Consider the following 23,519-nt stretch of genomic DNA (forward strand, 5'->3'; position numbering starts at 1 on the left):
GAAGCACAAGGAGTTATTTCTGAAGCACTGGATCCCCTGAGCGCTGAGAGAATAGACCAACTACAGGAAGCATTTGTACATTCTAAGCTCAACTCGGCAGCAATTCCCCGAGCTGCCTTTTTGGGAAATTGCTATATTTCAACAGAAATTTGAAGGAGGACACACAAAATATTAAAAGGGTATTTTCTGTATGTGGAAACGGAGCCTATCAAGGGCTGCCTTCTTTTATGCAATGTTATCACCTGCACTACAGTGGCCTCCCTGTAAACAGGCTCCCTGGCAAATGAGATAGATCCAAAGGCAGCACAGAGAATTCACAGGTGTGAGCCAAGCCTGACCCAGGACTGGTTAAATCCAACCAACGAGAATGATTTTACAGCTGCAAAAGTGATCCTCAGAGTGTGTAACTTCAAAAGGTGGAAAAGTAACTCCAAATGTAATAACAAAAGGCAGAAAGGCTCAAGTTCTCTACCTCTTATTATGGACAAGGAAAAAATAACTTGCATTTTGACTTTCCATTTGCAAGAGGAGAGAGAAGCCAGAATTTGAAGGATGAATAAAAGAAAGTAAGGATACAGGGAAGCATTACAGGAAAGAAAGAAAAAAAGCATGTTCAAAGTCCCAGATACATAAAGGAACCAGCTGAGACATGGAGATGTGAGCCACGTAGGACAGTGGGCTACAGGGTATACCAGAGGGAAGAGCGGAGGTAACACCTGGGGACAGAATCCAATGCTTTCCTCAAGCATCACAAAAGTGCACAAAATCCCAACCCATCCCTCTCCACACACACACCAGAGTCTAAGTTCCATGAATCAGAAATTGTTGTTTGGTCTCTCCTGTTCACTGATAGATTCCAAGCATTAAGAATAGTGCCTGGCACATAGCAGGCACTGAATAAACATTTGTGGAATGAATGAATAAACCAAGTCGTCACTCAGAGCTTGGGTGTACCGCCTAAAGAAAAAATCAAGTAAGCGTTCAATAAACAATGGCTATTGTTGTCAAAACTAGTACTCATGTCAGGGAGTTAAGCATGAAAACTCTGTAAACATTGGTAATTAATTGTGCAGGGTATCTCAATTTGAACAGTTTCAAAATATATCTTTTAATTAAGATACAATGGCATGCAATGAAACAAACACATCTTGTGTGATAGTCTGATGCATTTTGACAAATGTTCAAGACAAGGAATATTGCCATAACTCTAGAAAGTCCCCTGTGCCCCTTTCCTATTAATCGCCCTCCTCCAAAAAAGCAACCATCATTCTGATATCTAACCCCATAGACTAGTTTTGCCTCTTCTTGAACTTCATAAAAATGGAATCATACACTATAATCTTCTGTGTCTGGCTTCTTTTGTTCAACATAATATTTTTGCAATTCATCCGCACTGTTGTGGGTATTACCAATTCATTCCTTATTAATGTGTAGCAATCCCTTTTATGAGTATATGTAATGTATTTACCCATATCCTTGTTGATGAACCTTTGAGTTCTTTCTGATGTTTTGCTATTATGAATGTCTTATATAAATATTACTTTTTGGGTATATGTTTAAATTTCTTTGCAGTAAATACCTAGGAGTGGAATTGCTGGATCATAAGGTTGGTGTATGTTTAACTTTATAAGAAACTGCCAAACAGTTTTCCACAGTGGCTGGAATTTTACACCCCCGTCAACAATATGTAAGAGATTCAGTTGCTCCATGTCCTTACCAGCACTTGGTATTGTTGGTCCTTTTCATTTGAGCCATTCAGAGGGTATGAAGTGGTAGCTCGTTGTCGTTTTAATTTGCATGTTTCTGATTATCATCAATGTTAAACATGTTTTCATATACTTATTGACTATCTGAGTAAAATTTTTTGTGAAATTTCTAAGTCAATTTCCTGTTTTAATTGTGTGTTGTTTTTATTATTGATTTATAGGAGTTCTTTATATATTCTGGATATGAGTCCTTTGATTGAGATATATTTTAAAAAATATTTTTTCTGGATTTGTGGCTTCTCTTTTTCAGTTTCCAACAGTGTCTCTATATGGGCAAAGATTTAAATTTTGATGGAGTCTGGTTTATTACTTTTACTGTATGCTTTCTCAGATCTCAAAATTATCCTCCTATATTTTCTTATAGAAACTTTATAGTTTTAGCTTTTATATTTAAGTCTGAAATTTATTTTAAGTTATTTTTTGTGTATAGTGTGAGCTACGGGTCAAGGGTTGTTTTTTTTTTTTTTCAGTAAGACTATCCAGTTGATCTAACGCCATTTATTTAAAAGGCTCTGCTTTCTCCCATTGTTATAATTATTCATCAAAAATCATTTGAATACATATTTGTGAGCCTATTTTCATTATTTCATCATTATTCAAGATGTTAGTTATAGGATTTTCATAGATAACTTTTATCAGATTGAGAAATTGCCCTTGTTTATCAAGAATGAACATTGGATTTTGTCAAATGCTTTTTCTGCATCTATTGAGATGACCATATAATTTTCTCCTTATTATGTCAATATGGTAAATTACATTGATTTATTTTTAGAATGTTAAACGAATCTTGCATTCCTAGAATAAAGCCCACCTATCCATGATGTAGTATCCTTTTCCAATATATTGCTGAACTATGATTACTAATATATTGAAAATCTCTGTGTAGATTGGTATAATTTCTTTTTAAAATATTTGATAGAATTCACAATGAAGCCATCTATGCCCAAAGTTTTTCTTGTTTTTTAAATGGGAAGGCTTTTAGTTATGAATTCAGTTTCTCAAGCAAATTTAGAGCTATTCAGATTGTCTATCTCTTTTTCTGACAGTTTTGGGAAACTGTGGTTCTTCAAGAAATTTGCCCATTTTGTCTACATCATCAAATTTGTTGGCATAAATTTTTCATAATTTTTAAAATCATATTAATGTCTGTAGACTCTGGAATGTTTGTGATATCCCCTCTTGCATTTTTAGGATTGATTATTAGTATTTGTGTCTTCTTTCTTTTGTGTGATCACTCTTGCTAGGAATTAGAAATTTTATTAATCTTTTTAAGAACTAGCTTTTGGCTTTGTCGATTTTCTCTATATTTTGTATTCTTCTGTGTTGATTTTTACTCATATTTATTTCCTTCCCCTACTTCATTTGGGTTTACTTTGCTCTATTCTTTCTAGCTTCTTAATGTAGAAGCTTAAATCGTTGACTTTACACTTTCCTTTTTTCTTTTTTTATTATAAGCATTGAAAGCTATGGATTTCCCTCTTAGCACATCATCAAATTTATTCTTCAAATTTTGATATGTTGTGTTTTCATTGTCATTCCATTAAAAATATTCCCTAATGTTTTTCTGATTTCTTCTTTGACCCATAGGTTATTTAGAAGCATGTTACCTAATTTCCAAACATCTGGGGATTTTCTATATATATTTTTGTCATTACTTTTTATTTTAATGCTGTTATGGTCAAAGAATGCATTGTGCATATTTTAATCCTTTTAAATATACTGAGACTCATTTTAGGCTCCAGAATATAGTCTACTTTGGTGGATTTTTCAAGTGTACTTGAAGGAATGTATATTTTGTGGCTGCTGGATGTAGCAGAAAAATCTGTGAAGCTTCTACTTCAGAAGTCCCTTCTAGGAATCTGTCACTGACCCCCTGTCCCAAAGTCAATGCTTCCGTTTGCACAGTACTGTCTTCTGATCCTATTTAATTATAATATGACTTCCACACTATATCCTGTATCTTCCTACCCCTAAGTCTCTCAGGCCTCCATCTGATGTGCAAAATGAAAATAAACTTCGAGCTGCTGAAGTAGTTTAGAGACCATGCATTGCTTGCCCAGAAAGACACAATAACAATATAGTCCTTTTCCTTTTCAGTCCTCTTATTCTGCTTTCTGTATGATATTATGCGGACTAATTTGAGAGCTGAATTATGGGAGAGGGGGTATGCCACTGGGATAGATACTGCCATTGTATGCATGGGATCATCTACAAATTCCCTGTGAAATCTCTCCTCTCTGACTCAGTATATGGCTTGTGTGGTACATCAGATGAGTTTTTCCTGCACATTGATTTTTAATATTTTTTATAGTTATTATATATGTTCTAGGACATGTGCTTTACAAGAAATACAACCCTCTCCAATCCATGATTTGCAGAAGTGATGCATTTAAGTTTTGGAAATGAGTTGATTCAAAGCAAAAGACTAAGTACGTGAAAATACAAGGGGTTCATTCATAGGGCAAAATGTGTGAATATGGTACCCCATTATGAGGTTTAGGCAAACTGGTGTGATCACTGCCAGATAATGAACACTTGCTACTGCAATGATGTGAACCAAACTTCACTGCTTTTAAATTACCTTAAGTCTTTCAAGGACACTTCCTACTCAGATTTGAGAACCCAACACAAAGAACAGCACACAACTGCCACAGTTCACCCAGGGAAAGCATCTCCATCTTACAGTATCTGTCTGCCTTGTTCCATCAAGGGTCATGGAATGACATGTGGAGCTGCTCAGAGGGAAATACTTTGGGAAAAGGAGTAGTTTGAGCTCCCTTGCTGCCCACACCTTTCCTGCCTCCCCTGTATTCGGCACACAGAAGGATGCTCACCTTTTCCCATTCGCGGTCCTTGTTCAGCACGATGACCACCAGCCTGGGGTGCACCTGATAGCCTTCCTCAGTGAAGGACAAGTCTTTGCCATCCCATGTCACATTGACCATAAATCTAGAGAGAGGAAGAGAAAAACAAATGTTTAGGGAAGAATTAAAAAGGTTTCAAACAAATAAGTGGATGCCACCATCAGTATAACACTGAGAAGGTGTAAACTCATCACAAGTAGCCTCTATCTGTGGAAGCATCAGTACCCACACAGGCTCTGCTAATTTCCATGCACTCTTTTTCATGAGCCTGTAATCACTCCCAAAATCCCCAATCCTGTATAGGCATTAGTAATTTATTGCAGAAAGCACAGGGGATGGAACATATTTGTCCTGCCAGACTGTAGACTTTTGTTCAAATGATCTTCTTACAGGAGGATCTGAAAGCATGTTTTAACAAGCTTCCCTAAAGGAAACTGCTTGCTCATAAACCACATGGTATACAACGTCAAAGAAATGATATCCCATTCATTCATTATTCATTCAACTAATATTTATTAAATATTTGCTACATGTCAGGACTCAGCTGGTTGGTTGGCAATAAAGAAGAAACAGACATGATCTCTGCCCTCTTAAGGCTTATAGTCTAAGGGAGAGGACAGGTATTAATTGGTTAATCACCGAACTATGACAAGTGCTACAATAGAGGGGGCGGGGTGTGCTATGTGAAAGTGAAACAGGGGTCAGGCAAGGCTTCTATAAGGAAGTGCAGCTTGACGTGAAGGATGAGTCAGCATTAACTAGATAAGAAAAGATGTAAGCACATTCCAGGCAAAGGGGACAGCATGTACAAAGGTCCTGTGGTAGTGCTTATGAAGGACTGAGTGCAAACCAGTGAGGCCAAAGCAGAGAGAGACAGGGAAATGTGGGGTGTGGTGTGGGTGAGAAGGTAAATAGGGGCAGACAGTGCAAAGCTTTTCAGGCCATGTTAAGGAGTTTTATCTTTGTTTTAAAACAATAGAAAGACACTGAAGATTTTAATCAAGGAGGTGATATAATCAGACTTTTCTTGTATCAATATAATATGACTTAAATGTTGTGTAGAGAATAGGCTTGCGGGGGACCACAGTAGGTAGAGGGGGGCTGGTCACAGTGCTCTTATTATTCAGGTGAGAGATAATGTCGGCTTTGGTCCCACTGTGGCCCCAAAAGAGGAGGAGAAGGAAGAGTAGGGGCAGCAACACGTAGGACCAAGTGGAGAAATATTTAGCAGGTATTTAGTGATGGGTTAGATATGAGGGTGGGGGAGAGAGAGGCATCAAGGATGGCTCCTCGATGTCTGCCCCATACAACAACTGTGCAGTTGTCTTCATCACAGGTGATGTCTGTCTGTCTTACAATACTCTTATCTCTACCTCCCACACCCCCGCCTCAAAACCACCTCGCCTGTAGTCAGGCTTGGCTCTGATGCAGAGCAAGACAGAGCTCATTTCCCAGGATTTGGGAGGGAGGGTTCTCAGGGGTTCACATCTCTTTGCAGCGTGAGAAACATATGATGTTGTTAAAGACGTCCAAGAAAACACACCACTTCACGGACACTCAGTAAATATAGTGTGGTGGTTAGAATCATTCAGAGACCTCCCCAGTAAGACAGGGTACCTCAAAGTCATAGCATTTTCTTGCATTATATTCCTTTAACAACAAAAGTAGCTAAAGAGGTAAAATATTAAGGAAGAGGACTAGATTACAAAAATAATTCCAAAAAGAGAGACTGGCCTAACTGGTCACATGTCTGCCCCTGGGCAGCCACAATGCAGAAGACCTGACTGTGTCCTATGGGGGAAGAATCAGGTCTCCAAGGACAAGGTTAAGAAATTGGGGAACACAGAGAAAACCGTAATTCAAAAAGACACATGCACCCCAATGTTCATTGCAGCACTATTTACAATAGCCAGGTCATGGAAGCAACCTAAATGCCCATCGACAGACAAATGGATAAAGAAGTTGTGGTACATATATACAATGGAATATTACTCAGCCATAAAAAGGAATGAAACTGAGTCATTTGTTGATACGTGGATGGATCTAGAGACTGTCATACAGAGTGAAGTCAGTCAGAAAGAGAAAAACAAATATCGTATATTAACGCATGTTATGTGGAACCTAGAAAAATGGTACAGATGAACTGGTTTGCAGGGTGGAAGTTGAGACACAGATGTAGAGAACAAACGTATGGACACCAAGGGGGGAAAGTGGTGGGGGGTGGTGGTGGGATGAATTGGGCGATTGGGATTGACATGTATACACAGATGTGTATAAAATTGATGACTGATAAGAACCTGCAGTACAAACAAACAAACAAACAAACAAAACAACTAATACTAAACTTTCTTTGGGCTATTTGTATGGAAATATGTTAATATAAATGTTTCAGACATTACATGAAATTTCTAAAAATCTTAAAAAAAAAAAAGAAATTGGGGAAAAGGCAAAGAACATTTTTGTGTATCCACTAAATGGACTGTTTGAGTCCTTAAAAAATCATGTTTTTGAGACAAGTTAATGGCATGAAGATAATGCTTGCTATTTAATGTTAAACAAGCAGAAAAGAGGATAAAAATAGGGTTTGTCTATGCATGGAAGGATCCCAGGTACTTTCCATTTTCTTTTGTGTATCTTTGTATTCTCCAAATTTTCTGCAAATAGCTTTTATTTTTAACAAAATACTGTTTGTTTAAAAACAGAAAAATCAAACACTGCTATTCTAGAAGAAGCAAAGGGTAATCACGATTCTATTTGGTGCATCTGAGGCATCGCTGATCATCTCCTAGGAAGATAATTTACCGATTCAACAACAATTTACTGAATGTCTATTGTGTGTCAGGCCTTATGGTGAGTCCCATAAAAACAGAAATAAAAAACACAGTGCCTGTGCCCCATCTTACATCCTCACAATTCAGTGACATAGACACATAAACAATGACAGTACATAGAAGGCCACTTGTGCGCCAACGCACAGGAAGTATAAGTCATGAGAACGTAGAGGAAGGGACCCTAACGCAATCTCTGCAACGTAGGGAGGACTTCCTGGGAATCTTCAAGAGTAAAGGGGTTGAGGAGAGGCGGAGAAGAGCATTCAGAGCAGAGGAGTCATCTTAAACAAACAAGAGTCAGCAAAGGAAGTGACACGCTAGGGGAAATAGCTTAGTACAGCTGACAGGCAGTGGGATTTGTCTGGAGAGCATCCCTTAGGCTAGATCATAAGGGACCTAAAGTGTCTGGATTTTGTTCAGAAGGCCATGAGGATCACGAAAGGTTTTAAGTAGAGGAGTGATTCACCGCATGGAGGAAACTGCAAGGCCAAGGGCACAGACGCATGAAATGTCACGATGGAACACTGTCCATGGAATTTCAGCATAAAAATTGCAGACAAAGCCTACCAGTGGACTTTACCTGGGCTGGCAGGAAATCTGTAACCAAGTCACTCTGGATCTGCAGTCCAAAACTCATAGTTAGGCCAGCTGATTCATTGAGGGTTTTAGTTTGTTTGTTTGTTGTTTTTTATTGAATCCAATAAGCTCTCAAGCCAACTTTTGATTATATAATAATTTGAAGTGAATAGAGTTCAGGTTGGGTCAATCTAACACCCCAAATGTGGGTGAAACTGAAAAATTTAGTCCATTAGCAAGAGGTTTGAAAATATCCAATTTGATATGTGTTTGGAAACGGCAGACCAGAGGACAAATGCTTTGGGTTTGACTTGGACCCCTGGCCTGAGGGAGAGCCATTCACAGGGTTATGTGGTGTGAACCGATGTCACGGTCACCATTTTAATCTAGGAGCTAGCATGCCCTGTTGAGCACCCAGTCTTCTTCTGATATGCCAGTTGAATCTACTTAAATCTCCCTCTTCTTTAATTCCCCATCTCTGTTTCCCCTGCTCATTTCCTTTTCTCCCATTTTGTAGTGAAATCAGATGGAGTTAGCAGGGACATTATTTAGATGCAATCCACCTTCTTCAGATTATATGGAAACAACTATATGGAAATTCTCACACTCCACATTGTTCTGTGTTCCTTTAAGAATCAGTATTCTGGACCAATGAGTCTACATACTCTATGTTAACATTGTCTATTTCCTTCCTTCCTTCTTTTCCTCTCTCCCTTCTTCCTTCCTTCCTTTCCTTCCTTCTTTCCTTTCTTTCCTTCTTTCTTTCTTCCTTCCCTTCCTTCCTTCCTATTAAAAGTCTTCAGTCCCCTGGGAAGGAAAAAAAAAAACCCTCTAACAGGAATATTTGCTGAACAGTAATTTCATTATGAAGTTGGCAGGGAGCAAGTACCCATTACCTTCAATTCCCCAATCGAATTTCTAGGAAGGATGATCTGTATTTCCACAGGCTTTCTTCCCACTTAAACTTACTCCAGAGCAGAATTCTTTACCCAGGGAAAAACCATTATACACCCCACTGCTTGGTCCCCATTAACACCTGCTGGGCACTTGTATTAAACAGTAAAATCTTATCACTGTTTTGTTTATCTCTTGAAAATTGATTACAAAACTTTTAGTGATCAGATAAAATATCAGAAATTCTGGCTGCTGTTAAGCTTCGAATTACATCTTCGATGTTTCCATCAGGAGTAATAAACACATGAAGACATGCTGGCAAAACGTGGACATGGCGGAGGCTCTGATGGTTTGCAGAGGTTCCACTTCTGTGTTATTATCGTCCATTGATGGTAAAGTGTCAAGTTGTTGTTGTTTTTTTAATCAGTGAAATACATAACAGAAAATATGTAAATTATGTGAGGCACATACCTACAAATTTCCTTTGGTATCTACAGCCTCAGGTGTATGAAGCTGAAGTCCAGGTGAAAGAAACATTTCTCTACTGCTTGCATTTTGTGCCCTGTGAATTGTTGGTGTATGGGGATCAGAAATAACATGGAAAAACAGGTGGATTGTTTTCCCTCTATTATGACTGCAAAGAAATTGGGCCAGAATTATCAAGTTCTTTCTAGGTCTGCTCTAATATGGTAGCCACCAACAACCGGTGGCTATGGAGTACTTGAAATGTGGTTAGTCTGAACAGAAATGTGCCATAAGAGCATGACATACTGGATTTGGAAGACTTTGTATGAAAAAATAGTGTAAAAGATCTCATAAACAATTTTATATTCATTTCATGTTGAAAAATTTTAGACATTTTGGTCGCAGTAGGATACATTATTAAAACTAATTTCATCTTCTTTTTACTTGTTCATTGTGTGGCCAGATAATTTGAGGTAAGTGACTACATTATATTTCTACTGGACAGCTGTTCTGGACCATCTTTGGTGTTTCATTTTGTTTTTTAACCAGCAGATGGACGGTGTGCATCATGAAGGCAAGGACCTCTTATGCCTTGTTTTGTATTGTATTTTTCGTGCCAAACAGAGTGCCTGGCACATGGCTGGTGCTAAAATAAATAGGCGCAGAGTGAATAAAAGAATGAATTGCTATTGCTAGCAATTGTTGGGATCAAAGCCTGCCTCTGCTATGCCCCAGCTGTGCCACTTGGGGTCATATATTTAAAATTCTCTGAGCTTCCATTTCCTTCTTTGTAAAAACAGATCAGGTTAAACCGTAGGAAGTAACCATGACGGTTTCATGTGGTCTAACCTAGCAGATCCCTCACTCCCAGGTGTGTGGGTGGAATTAGCGATAGTGCATATAAAATGGCTGGCCCAGTGCCTGGTACACAGCTGCTGCTTAAATAGTAGTTAACCTTTACAGAAAGTTTCCATGTATTTTTTTCCCCACCCCGTCATATTTCCTAACACCCCACCCCAAATGCAACCTCACCCTTTTAAAGCCATGCTTATTGCGGCCATTCTGGGTACTCATTGCCAGGATCCTTCTTTCTTTTTGTCAAAGACCAACCGTATATGGGCTGCATAAGCTCTTTTAACTATTACTTAAAGTGTCTCATTCCTCCAGATTTCTATTTTCTTCTCTCTTTTGCCTCGTAAGTCTCCTTTAACTTCCCAAATCTGATTATTTGTAATGTTCTCTAGACATATTATTATTCACTATTTCCCTTCAGACTTTAATTCTCTTACTGTTTCATAAATGCCACCAGAACCCATTCAGCGTGTCTCAATTTTCAGTTAATTTTCCATCGGCTTTGCTATTTCTCATGTTCCCCAGGCCTTTTCCTGAATCGCACTATCCCTTAAATGCCTCCTCAAACTGCTTTGGTGTCACCATTTTTTTCATTTGTCATTTAATTTACATGTTTTTGAAAACAGAGTCACTGTTTTTTTTTACCCTTTTTCAGTTCTCAAGACACTCTCATTTTTACAAAACAGTTTGGCTCTTTCCATCTTCCTCTTGGTGGTTTGAAATCCCTTCCACTTTGATGTCTTTCTCAGCACCCTCTCATCCTCCATTAACCATTCCCTTTTGGGCACGAATCCTCTCTTTAGAGCAAACTCATGGTTTTTCGACTCCCAACTCCTGCACCACCCCTTCCCCAAATACGCCCTCACACCATTTCTTTTCAGCAAGTCTCTTAATGAGTGTACTTTCCTCTTTGCCCCGGTTCTTAATTTCATATATTCATTGGTGGTTTCTCATTTCCCCTGAATGATTACCAAAGGCATGACTGCAGAGCTGAGACTTAAATGTCAGGACAGAAATGTAATAACTCCAACACACAGATCTGCATAATCCAGGCCAGCATAATTCAAAACGGACTCAGAAACTACAGCATAATGAAAAAGAAGAAAAAAAAACACCCCAAAACAAAGAAACAAAACTGGGTTAAAAAAGAGAGGGGAGTATTTACTCCTTCTCAAATTCCATTGTGGCCAATTAAAAAATGATAATAATAATGTTAGTTGTCTTGGCTAAGCAATACTAATTTAAAAAAATTAGAACAGGAGTGGTAAGCTCCAAAAAGGCAGGGATCTTTCTTTTGATCACTGCGATTCTAAAACACCTAAAAGAGTGTCCTGCAGTACGAGCTTAAAAGTATTTGTTGAATAAATGAACAAATGAATGAGCAGGCATAGGCTGCTGGGATCTTGTTCATTCAACATTTATTTCCTGTGCAACAACTGTAGAGAAGCAATTCTGCAAGACGACTGTTTAGTTTAGGAATCAGAAAGCCTGGGTTAGCATGCAGTTCTGTGGCTTCAAATCCCCGGTAAGTCTCCTAAATTCTCAGGGCATCCATTTCCTCTTCTGTAAAAGTCAAGTTATGATAGCCACATCTCTGTGTAGTCATAGGGATCACATCAGATGACATTTAATGGGAGAGGTATGTAATGTGACCAGCAGAATGTTGGCACATAATGGTATCTGGTAAATGATGACAGCGGGGGTAGTAGTAGGTGTCACGGTTTCACATATTTATCTTTTTTCCTTCTAAAATTTGAAATTAAAAGGCTTTCTCTTAGATGCTCGAGGATCATTTTGACTGCTAATCCCAGTTTTCCAAGGGAGGCAATGAACCCTGTAGGCCCCTACCCCAAGCTAATCTGATTACTCAGAGCCCCAGGTACCCCTGGACCAGGCTATAGTGCAAGAGTGCTGACCCAGGTACCAGCCTGCCCTTCATGACTCCTGGGCTTCCCGTCTCTGCTTGGTGAGCACACCTGAGCCAAAGGTGACCCTCTGAGGACATGCCCCACCGACTATCTTTTGTAATACAATTTCTAAGTCTAAAACATGGAGTAAGTTAGGGCAAAGCTTTCTCTGTAAGTGTGACCATTCTAGCTACCCCATCACTAGACAACATGCTTGACCCATTTGGCCAAAGGTTTGCAGTGGGAACAGGATCTATAGAGTAGGATCTAAGATGCATGCCCTAATTCTACTTTATCAGGAATTATTGGAAGCCTGAGTGTCCGTTAATAAAGCGGTTCTCAGGATCTCTTGCTCCTTATATGTGTGGTTTTTTTCAGGTACATGATGGGGTACGTGGAAATTCTTAAAATTCTGGATAGTATTTTGTAACACTATCAAAATAGTACTGAACATATCACCATGAACCTCTAATGGCTCTGCCTCACCTAACCATTGGAACTGGCTGGCACAGGGGTCAATGGATTCATCCCCTGCAATGAGCATCTATTCCAAGAGAGCTGGAAAAAAGTAGGCAACATGACAAGCAGTTTCTATGAACTCCCTGGATCACCTGTGCCTATGCTGTCAAATTATTCAGGATCTCAAACAGGCAGATGTACATGGATGTTGACTCCTCACCTTCCCCAAATGTGCAGAATGAGATGATGTGAATCAATTGAAAGTGCAACTTTATCCAAGAATCGCTGGGTATCCCCCCATCCTGGAACCTTAGGCCCCATGAGAAGAGGGGATTTGTCTATTTTGTTCTCGGCTGTACCTCCTTTCCAGAACCTGGAACAGTGCCTGGCAGAGAGAAGCTGCTCAGTACATATTTACTGAGGGAAGGAAAAGTCTCAGGTCTCTATCGTATTCTCTAGCCCTCTGACAATGAGCCCCACTTTCTCTATCTGTCCAGAGCGTGTTCACCTGTGCTCAGTGGGTCTCTGGGGACCTGAAGAGGTAACTAAGGCAGAGGAGAAAGGTTGGGGCCCAGGAGATGGCAGATCGTGGGGCTTCTCAGCCTCCATAATCATGTGAGCTAATCTCTCGTAGTAAATGTCTTTCTCTATATAAATATCTTACTACTGTTTCTCTGGAGAACCCTGACTAATACAATCTGATACTACCAACTGCCAGAGGAACTGTGAAAATAAAACACAAATCTGCAGTGAATACGATGCAAAGGGGTCCCCTCCGCGTTATTCAAAACCTGTACAACTATTATCACCTCTGCCGGGTTACAAGGTACTTGAGGACAAGAGTACATAACTCAGTACTTTTAACTCTAGGAACACTGTCAGGTAGAGAGAAGAGCAGATTAGGGATTTGCAAGCTAGAGTTGAGTTTTAAACCCTCCATTATTGACGCTGTGCCTTTAAGCAAATCATCCAACTCCTCTGAGTCTCACCTCACTCCTATGTCAATGGGGTAAAACACCACTGTCTTAGTCTGCTCAGGCTGCTGTTACAAAACACCATAGATTGGGTGACTTAAACAACAGGCACTTATTTGTCACAGTTCTGGAGACTGGAAGTCCTAGGTCATGCCTGGGCAGATTCGAATCCTGGTGAGGATTCTCTTCCTGGTTTACATACTATCCTGCTGTGTCCTCACATGGCCAAAGAGTCAGATCTCTAGTCTCTTCCTCTTTTTTAAGGACACTAATTCCATCATGAGGGCCCCACCCTCATGACCTCATCTAACCATAACAACTTCCCGAAGACCTCACCTCCAAATAACATCACACTGGGAATTAGAGCTTCAGCATGTGAATTTTGGGAGAATGCAAACATTCAGTGCCTAACAACCACACAGCGTTAATGAGAAGTTTTGCGGTGCTAGGGCTAAGAAGTAGGATTGACATCTGTAAGTAGTATGAACAACTATCTCAGTTTTCCCAGAACTGAGGGATTTCCTGGGGCATGGAACATTCAGTGCTAAAACCAAGATCATAAGTTATGGACCATAAATTAAGAGTTTGGTCCAGTAAGCAACACCTCAAAAGCACATCTATCGAAAGGCCTCAAATTTATTTCTTATCAAACACATCCTCAATTCAAATAAATATTAATTGAGTACTTATAATATACACCAGCAACATGCAGGAGATAAAATGGGAGGTAAAAAACTTGTGTTCCTTCCCTTGAAGTCACTTACTGTTTAGGGGGAAAACAGGTTTTATATAATAACTCCAATAAATGGTAATATATTTGCAACTAAAGTCCCTGATGCTATAGGAACATTAGCAGGGGGACCGAATCTATCAGAATACTGATTAGTCTTCCATTGCTCCATTTCTACTTGCTTTTTTTCTGGGCAAATACCAAGTTGAGTTCTTGGAAGGAATCAAAAACTCTCATGCTTTCCAGGTATGAGACAGGACAGATAACATCAAGGGCTGAAAAAGACCAGATACAAGATTATAGAGAATGATGAAAACCCCAGCTAAAGGTATTCAGTAAATTAATTTTAAAATAATACTGTAAATGAAATGTAGCACATCTACTAACCACTCATTTGAACTCTCTGTTCTAAATTCAAACTTAGGAATATTCATATTCCTTCCTCCAGCAAAAACCCTGCTTCCTTCTATGCCCACATAACTCACAAGATTGCATCCCTTGGACCTAATGGAACTTAAAAGCTTTTGCACAGCAAAGGAAACCATAAACAAGATGAAAAGACAACCCTCAGAATGGGAGAAAATATTTGCAAATGAAGCAATCGACAAGGGATTAATCTCCAAAATATACAAACAGCTCATGCAGCTCAATAACAAAAAAACAAACAACCCAATCAAAAGATGCGCAGAAGACCTAAATAGACACTTCTCCAGAGAAGACATACAGGTGGCCAACAAACACATGAAAAGACGCTCAACATCACTAATCATTAGAGAAATGCAAATCAAAACTACAATGAGATATCACCTCACACCAGTCAGAATGGCCATCATTAAGAAATCTACAAACAATAAATGCTGGAGAGGATGTGGAGAAAAGGGAACCCTCTTACACTGTTGGTGGGAATGTAATTTGATACAGCCACTATGGAGAACAGTATGGAGGTTCCTTAAGAAACTAAAAATAGAACTACCATATGACCCAAAAATCCCTCTCCTGGGCATATACCCAGACAAAACTATAATTCGAAAAGATACATGCACCCCTATGTTCATAGCAGCACTATTTACAGTAGCCAGGACATGGAAGCAACCTAAATGTCCATCAACAGAGGAATGGATAAAGAAGATGTGGTAAATATATACAATGGAATATTACTCAGCCATAAAAAGGAACGTAATTGGGTAATTTGTAGTGACGTGGATGGACCTAGAGACTGTCATACAGAGTGAAGTGAGTCAGAAAGAGAAAAACAAATATCGTATATCAACACATATATGTGGAATTTAAAAAAATGGTACAGATGAACTTATTTGCAAAGCAGAAATAGAGACAGACGTAGAGAACAGACATATGGATACCAAGGGGGGAAGGAGCAGTGGGATGGATTGGGAGATTGGGATTGACATATATACACTACTATGTATAAAATAGATAACTATTGAGAACAGACTGTATAGCACAGGGAACTGTATTCATTGCTCTTTGGTGACCTAAATGGGAAGGAAATCCAAGGAAGAAGGGATATATGTATACGTGTGGCTGATTCACTTTGCTGTACAGCAGAAACTAACACAACATTGTAAAGCAACTATACTCCAATAAAAAAAAAAGATTGCCTCTTTGTAGGGTGGCTTACTGACACACAATAAGTTCCCTTATTTGGAAAAGCAGCACCACCCCCCCTCCAACCACTATATACACCTGAACATCTATTCTTCTCCTCTCCTTTGGCCATAAAAAAATAGATCCAGTGGGAGAGGGAAGTGCACCTCTCCCAAGCTGGAACCATCAGATTCTCTCTTCTGGAAATTGAAACTTGATGGTTGAGACAGAGACCAGAAATTATTTGATCAGGACCAAGGTGATAGTAAATTTCCTTCATCAGTAAATGTTGCCTCACCTTCTGACCTTTCCAAACCTTGGCTGCTTAATATTTACTTCGATTTTTCAAGATACCCCCAGTAAAGTCCCAATGTGTTTTCTATCATTCCTTCTTCATTACCTCCTTTTGTTTAATTAAGCTAGTGAGAGTTAATTTCTGTTACTTACTACCTAAATACTTTAAATAATACATTTTACCTGGGCTGTTAAAAGATCTTACCTGGTCTCTAGACTCGCTGTATATCATCCCTTACACTCATCTGAAGCCTGCCTGCCAGATAAATGTTCCTAAACCTCAGTTCCAATTATGTACACCTCTACTCAAAAGCTTGAAATGGCTCCCTAATGTCCAAAGCTAAAATCCATGCTCCTTAGCCAACTTTAACTTTCAACCTTACTTTCTAAAACTGCTCTTTACATACCTTGCATTGGAGCAGACCCAAACACTCATGGTGTCCTTGTGATTTCCCACTTCTTGGCTATCTGTTCCTATGTTTTCTTCCACTGGGAAAACAGTAAAAGCTGATGTTTCTTGCTATGACCATTTCTTGATGATAGATCTTCCCCTACCTGGCCAATAGGAGTATCTCTGGCCACAGTGATTGGTTCAGATGGGCACATGACTCAAGCTCATCCAATCAGAATCCTTCTCTGGGAATTTTCTGTTGCAGCTAGAGAGAATACTGCCTCTCTTGACTTAAGGAGATACCGTGACAAAAGTATGTGAACCCACACCTATTTAAATGACGCTCTTTCCCATCTCAATGGGATGAAACAGTGAGCCATAACAGAGAAAAACATGAGAGAGAAAGGGAAAAAGAGTGAGAGAGAGAGAGGGATTTGAAGACATCATTTGCACCTGGATCAAGATATGGCAGATAAGACGTACACCCCATATATGCCTTTCCAGTTGAATAGACCAATACATCCTTTTGTTTTTGTTTTGTTTTTTCTTAACTTAATGAGAATTGGTTTTCTATAATTTAATATCATAAAAGTCTCAATAAATACAAAGATTTTTCTCCCCTGAATATTCACATATTCAGACTCCCCAAAACTGAGCACAGAGTTCACCTCTTTCCAAAATGTTCACTGAGCTTCCAGCCTCATCTCCCTCCTTGGAACTCTCATCACTTCCTCTGCAGCTCCCTTTCTACCTTGTTGCAGAGTTTTTCACACACTTACACATCATCTCCTTTGCTGGAGGGTAAACTCCTGGGGATCATGGGCCTTGTCTGAGTTGGTGCCACACGCCCTGCACCCTGAGCACAGCGTCCAGCATATGGTAGGTGATCAGTGACCATTTGCTGAATGAACAAGATCAGATTTTCATCTGGCCAGAGCTGGAGGCCTCAGCAGCACAGAGAATGCCCCGGTGTGCTGGATAACACCTCAGAACCATCAGGACAGAGTTAAATATGTCCTGGCCTAAACAGCAGTCTAAAGGCTCCCCAGTCTCATAATGAAACTTGACAGCCCTGTGTGAATTCAGCAGTAATAATGTTTCACATCCTGCCATGGATTTCTGGTGTGGAAATCTGCCCCCCAGAAGACTCAGCTCTGCAATCTTGCCCTGCCCTGATAGTCCTATCTTCTCCCATAACTGCTAGATCACTTTCTTCATGGGAAAGAAAATAATGTAATTATTTCCTAAAGAGCAAAGAAGAACTGCTAGATCAATGATGGCTGGGTTTTTAAAATAAATAATAGAAAGAATACAGCTCTTTTTTTTTATAACTCCTCTTCCTATTTGTTTTCCACATCACTTTAAAAGATTAATTTTACAACTGCTGGGAAATAATTGTGGGGAGAGTAGGAAGAAGAAAAAGATGAAACAAAAGAGTAGTAAGGAGAAAAAGAAGGAAGAGAAGTTAGAGAGAAGGAAAAGTGGGGGGAAGGGAGAGAAAGGTAGACAGGGAAAGGAGTGGAGAAAGAAGCCTGGGAAAAGGAGGGGTGATGTTTTCTCCCACTAGAATAATAAAACAAAATGGAGTTTGAAGCAGAGCAGGGCCCTTCAGGAAAGCTGGAAAGCACTCTGTGGGAGGAGATCCTCACAGCAGTAGGATGGGCAAGAGAGAGAGGGAAAGAGAGAGAGGCAAGATGGAGGTAGTCCAGAGCTGGTCATGCAGCAAGCAGGAAAGGGACCAGCGGGAAGAGGTCCCATGTTGTGGTTTGGCAACGAGCCCTCCCTGGTGACACTGGAAAAGTAGGTCAGTTTCAGAGCTGGCTGGGGATGAATGGTCAGCCAGGAACAGTGGTGGGAAGTGCAGATGCTGAGTGAGAGGTCGACCTACGCACAGGACCTGGGAGATGGGGCAACTCCCTAGTGCAACGGGAAGAATGAAAGCCAATTCTAGACAGCACCATCCAATAGATTTTTCCCAAGGATAGAAATTCATACATCTGTGATGTCCGTTACGGTAGTTGCTCGTCACCTAGGGCTACTGAGCTCTTGAAATGTGGAGAGTGTGACTGAGGAACTGAATTTTCCATTTTATTTTATTTTAATGAATTTAAATTTAAGTAGCCACATATGGCTAGTGGCTGCCATGTTGGACAGCTCGAGTCTGAAAGCTGTGTGGATCACATTCAAGAAGGAACTGATTCAGGAGAACGGATAAGTGACCTGGAAGATAAAATAGTGGAAATAACTACTGCCGAGCAGAATAAAGAAAAAAGAATGAAAAGAATTGAGGACAGTCTCAGAGACCTCTGGGACAACACTAAACGCATCAATATTCGAATTATAGGGGTCCCAGAAGAAGAAGAGAAAAAGAAAGGGACTGAGAAAATATTTGAAGAGATTATAGTTGAAAACTTCCCTAATATGGGAAAGGAAATAGTTAATCAAGTCCTGGAAGCACAGAGAGTCCCATACAGGATAAATCCAAGGAGAAACACGCCAAGACACATATTAAGCAAACTATCAAAAATTAAATATAAAGAAAACATATTAAAAGCAGAAAGGGAAAAACAACAAATAACACACAAGGGAATCCCCATAAGGTTAACAGCTGATCTTTCAGCAGAAACTCTGCAAGCCAGAAGGGAGTGGCAGGACATATTTAAAGTGATGAAGGAGAAAAACCTACAACCAAGACTACTCTACCCAGCAAGGATCTCATTCAGATTTGATGGAGAAATTAAAACCTTTACAGACAAGCAAAAGCTGAGAGAGTTCAGCACCACCAAACCAGCTTTACAACAAATGCTAAAGGAACTTCTCTAGGCAAGAAACACAAGAGAAGGAAAACACCTACAATAACAAACCCAAAACATTTAAGAAAATGGGAATAGGAATATACATATTGATAATTACCTTAAATGTAAATGGATTAAATGCTCCCACCAAAAGACACAGACTGGCTGAATGGATACAAAAACAAGACCCATATATATGCTGTCTACAAGAGACCCACTTCAGACCTAGGGACACATACAGACTGCAAGTGAGGGGATGGAAAAAGATATTCCATGCAAATGGAAACCAAAAGAAAGCTGGAGCAGCAATTCTCATATCAGACAAAATAGACTTTAAAATAAAGACTATTACAAGAGACAAAGAGGACACTATATAAGGATCAAGGGATCGATCCAAGAAGAAGATATAACAATTGTAAATATTTATGCACCCAACACAGGAGCACCTCAATACATAAGGCAAGTAGTAACAGCCATAAAAGGGGAAATCGACAGTAACACAATCATAGTGGGGACTTTAACACCCCACTTTCACCAATGGACAGATCATCCAAAATGAAAATAAATAAGGAAACACAAGCTTTAAATGATACATTAAACAAGATGGACTTAATTGATATTTATAGGACATTCCACCCAAAACCAACAGAATACACATTTTTCTCTAGTGCTCATGGAACATTCTCCAGGATAGATCGTATCTTGGGTCACAAATCAAGCCTTGCTAAATTTAAGAAAACTGAAATCGTATCAAGTGTCTTTTCCAACCACAACACTATGAGACTAGATATCAATTACAGGAAAAGATCTGTAAAAAATACAAACACATGGAGGCTAAACAACACACTACTTAATAACGAAGTGATCACTGAAGAAATCAAAGGGGAAATCAAAAAATACCTAGAAACAAATGACAATGGAGACACAAGGACCCAAAACCTATGGGATGCAGCAAAAGCAGTTCTAAGAGGGAAGTTTATAGCAATACAAGCCTACCTCAAGAAACAGGAAACGTCTCAAATAAACAACCTAACCTTGCACCTAAAGCAATTAGAGAAAGAAGAACAAAAAAACCCCAAAGTTAGCAGAAGGAAAGAAATCATAAAGATCAGATCAGAAATAAATGAAAAAGAAATGAAGGAAACAATAGCAAAGATCAATAAAACTAAAAGCTGGTTCTTTGAGAAGATAAACAAAATTGATAAACCATTAGCCAGACTCATCAAGAAAAAAAGGGAGAAGACTCAAATCAATAGAATTAGAAATGAAAAAGGAGAAGTAACAACTGACACTGCAGAAGAAGGAACTGATTGCCAAGAGGAACCAAAAGGCTGTTTTCCGAAATGTCATAAGTGTACGTTTCAGGTGGCACACAGATTCATTTCGATGGTGCATAGGTTAACTTTATTTGTAGGATTAAATTTGTTTATTTTAAGATATATCTGAAAGTGGAACTAGCAAATCAGACACATTATTTCATAGATATCATTGCTTAGGAAGAAACTATAGTGAAATTTTATCTCTAAAAAAGTAAATCAATGTAAATAAAAAGTACTATGTGAAAAATATCACAGAGTGTTTAGAGTTATGAAAAAAGTAATAAACATATTCATATAAATGGAATCATATGGTGTGTGGCCTTTTGTGTCTGGCTTCTTTCACTTAGTATCACGTCTTCAAGGTTCATCCATGTTGGCGCATGTATCGGTATTTCATTCCTTTATGGCTGAATATTATTCCATTCTATGGATATACAGATTAAGCTTATCCATTCATCTGTTGAGGGACATTTGTTTACACCTTTTGGTTTTCGTGAATAGTGGTGCTATCGACATTCGTGTACGAGTTTTTGTTTGAATATCGTTTTTAATTCTTTGGGGTATATAACTAGAAGAGGAATTGTTTGGGGTAATGAAAAAGATAGAGGAACTAGTTATCTGTGGAACCACTATCTGGAACTAGATAGTAGTGATGTTTGAACAACACTGTGAATGTACTTTTTACCACTGAATTGTACAGTTTAAAATGATCAATCTTATGTTATATGTATTTTAACATGATAAAAAACTGGTTTTAAAAAAGTAACAAAGAAAATAAGTAGTTGGCTGAATAGAGACTGAGCTAATTCAAAAGATACAATAAGTAGTCTGAATTGGGATATAAGGTTTATCAGAGATCCCAGAGTTTTTTAGATCTAAGTTTCTATCCAAGAATCATTTCTACAATCACTCTGGCAGAAAGGTCAGCCTAGACACCAAAAGCACAAGAATAAATAAGTGGGACTGCATCAAACAGAAAGCTTCTTCACAGCAACAACAACAAAAAAAGATCAACAAAATGAAGAGGCAACCTATGGAATGGGAGAAAAATCTTTGAAAACTATATACCAGATAAGGGGTTAATATCAAAAAAAATAAGAAACTCACACAGCTCAATAGCAAAAAGACTAATAATCTGATTTGTAAATGGGCAAAGGACTTGAATAGATGTTTTTCCAAAGAAGACAAAGGGTCAACAGGTACATGAAAAGATGCTCAACATCACTAATCATCAGGGAAATGCAAATCAAAACCACAAAGAGATATCACCGTATACCTGTTAGAATGGCTATTATCAAAAAGACAAAAAGGCAAGAGATAACAAGTGTTGGCAATGATGTGGAGAAAAGGGAACCCTGGTGCACTGTTGATGGGAATGTAAATTGGTACAACAATCCCACTTCTGGGTTAAATCCTAAGGAAAAAGGATCTGGACGAGGTATCGGCACTCCCATGTTCTTTGCAGCATTATTCACAATAGCCAAGACATGGAAACAACCTAAGTGTCCATCTACAGATGAATGGATTTTTTTAAATGTGAAATTTAAACACACACAACACGCATGCACAATGGAATATTATTCAGTCATAAAAAAGAAGGAAATTCTACCATTTGTGACAATATGGATGGCCCTTGGGGTATTATGCTAAGTGAATTAAGCCACACAGAGAAAGACAAATATCATATGATCTCACTTACACGTGTAACCTAAAGAAAACCAAGCCCATAGATACAGAGAACAGATTGGTAGTTGTCAGAGGCATGCGGTGGGTAGTGGGCAAAATGGGTGAAGGGGTCAACAGGTACAAATTTCCAGTGATAAGATAAATAAGTTATGAGGATGTAATGTACAGCACAATGACTATAGTTAACAACACTGTACTGCATACTTGAAAGTTGCTAAGAGGTAAATCCTAAACAATCTCGTCACAAGAAGAAAAATTTCATAACTATGTATGGTGACAGATACTAACTAGACTTATTATGGTGATCATTTTGCAATATATACAAACATCGGATCCTTTCGTTGTACACCTGAAACTAATACAATGTAATACGTCAATTACACCTCAATTAAAATAATACTCATCTCATATGGCGTCTTAAAGGGCAATGCACACAAAGCACTTCGTGCACATCCTAAAACATAGTAACTGAAGAATAAATATTAGTTATCACTGGTATTAACAGGCACAACTAAAGAGGGACTCTGAGCCAAGGGGCAAAGGCTACTGAATTCCACACCTACAGGGCAGCAATGGCTGTGGGTGGAACATTCAGCACAAGTGGGTGGAACATTCTAAGGCAAAGAAATCAACGGATCCAAACGGTCTCCACATAGAAGGGTTTTAAGGTTATTTATCTAAACTGACAGAACTGCCTGCCTTCACACTTGACCCCAGCACACTGCCGAACCCCTTCCTGACAGACAGCTGCCCAACTGTTGGGCAGGTCCCAATGTCTGAGTGCTACCTCCCCACTTCCTAGGAGGGTCCCTTTCACCGACAGCTCCAACTAAGTGTTTAGCAAAGACTTCCTTCCACTGAACCAGAATTATGTCCTTGGAACTTCAACCTGCTGGCTCTAATTCTCCACTGTAAGCAAAGGAGACTAAAAAAACTTTAAAACTCTGAAGACAAGTATTGTGTCTCCCTTTAAAGTCCCTTCGGGGGATTCTTCAGCCATTGCTCATGTATATTAGACACAAAGACTCCTTTCCATTCAAAAGCACACCTGTAGATTCTTCTCTCTTTTCTCCAGACAGAATGTGGGATTTTCAGAACATGTTCAGAAGGA

The 23,519-nt window shown here is 39.1% G+C and overlaps 1 protein-coding gene across 1 annotated transcript in view; it reads right to left on the reverse strand.

The window, feature by feature from the left end:
• GRIN2A (glutamate ionotropic receptor NMDA type subunit 2A) overlaps positions 1-23,519 on the reverse strand; it is a 387,714-nt gene that overhangs the window by 130,927 nt on the left and 233,268 nt on the right. Inside the window, exon 5 of the mRNA XM_082360749.1 lies at positions 4,601-4,715. Coding sequence (XP_082216875.1) covers positions 4,601-4,715 — 115 coding nt within the window. The remainder of the gene's footprint in view (positions 1-4,600; positions 4,716-23,519) is intronic.

Source organism: Balaenoptera borealis, assembly GCF_965194805.1.
Source record: "Balaenoptera borealis genome assembly, chromosome: 16".
Classification (NCBI taxonomy): Eukaryota; Metazoa; Chordata; class Mammalia; order Artiodactyla; family Balaenopteridae; genus Balaenoptera; species Balaenoptera borealis.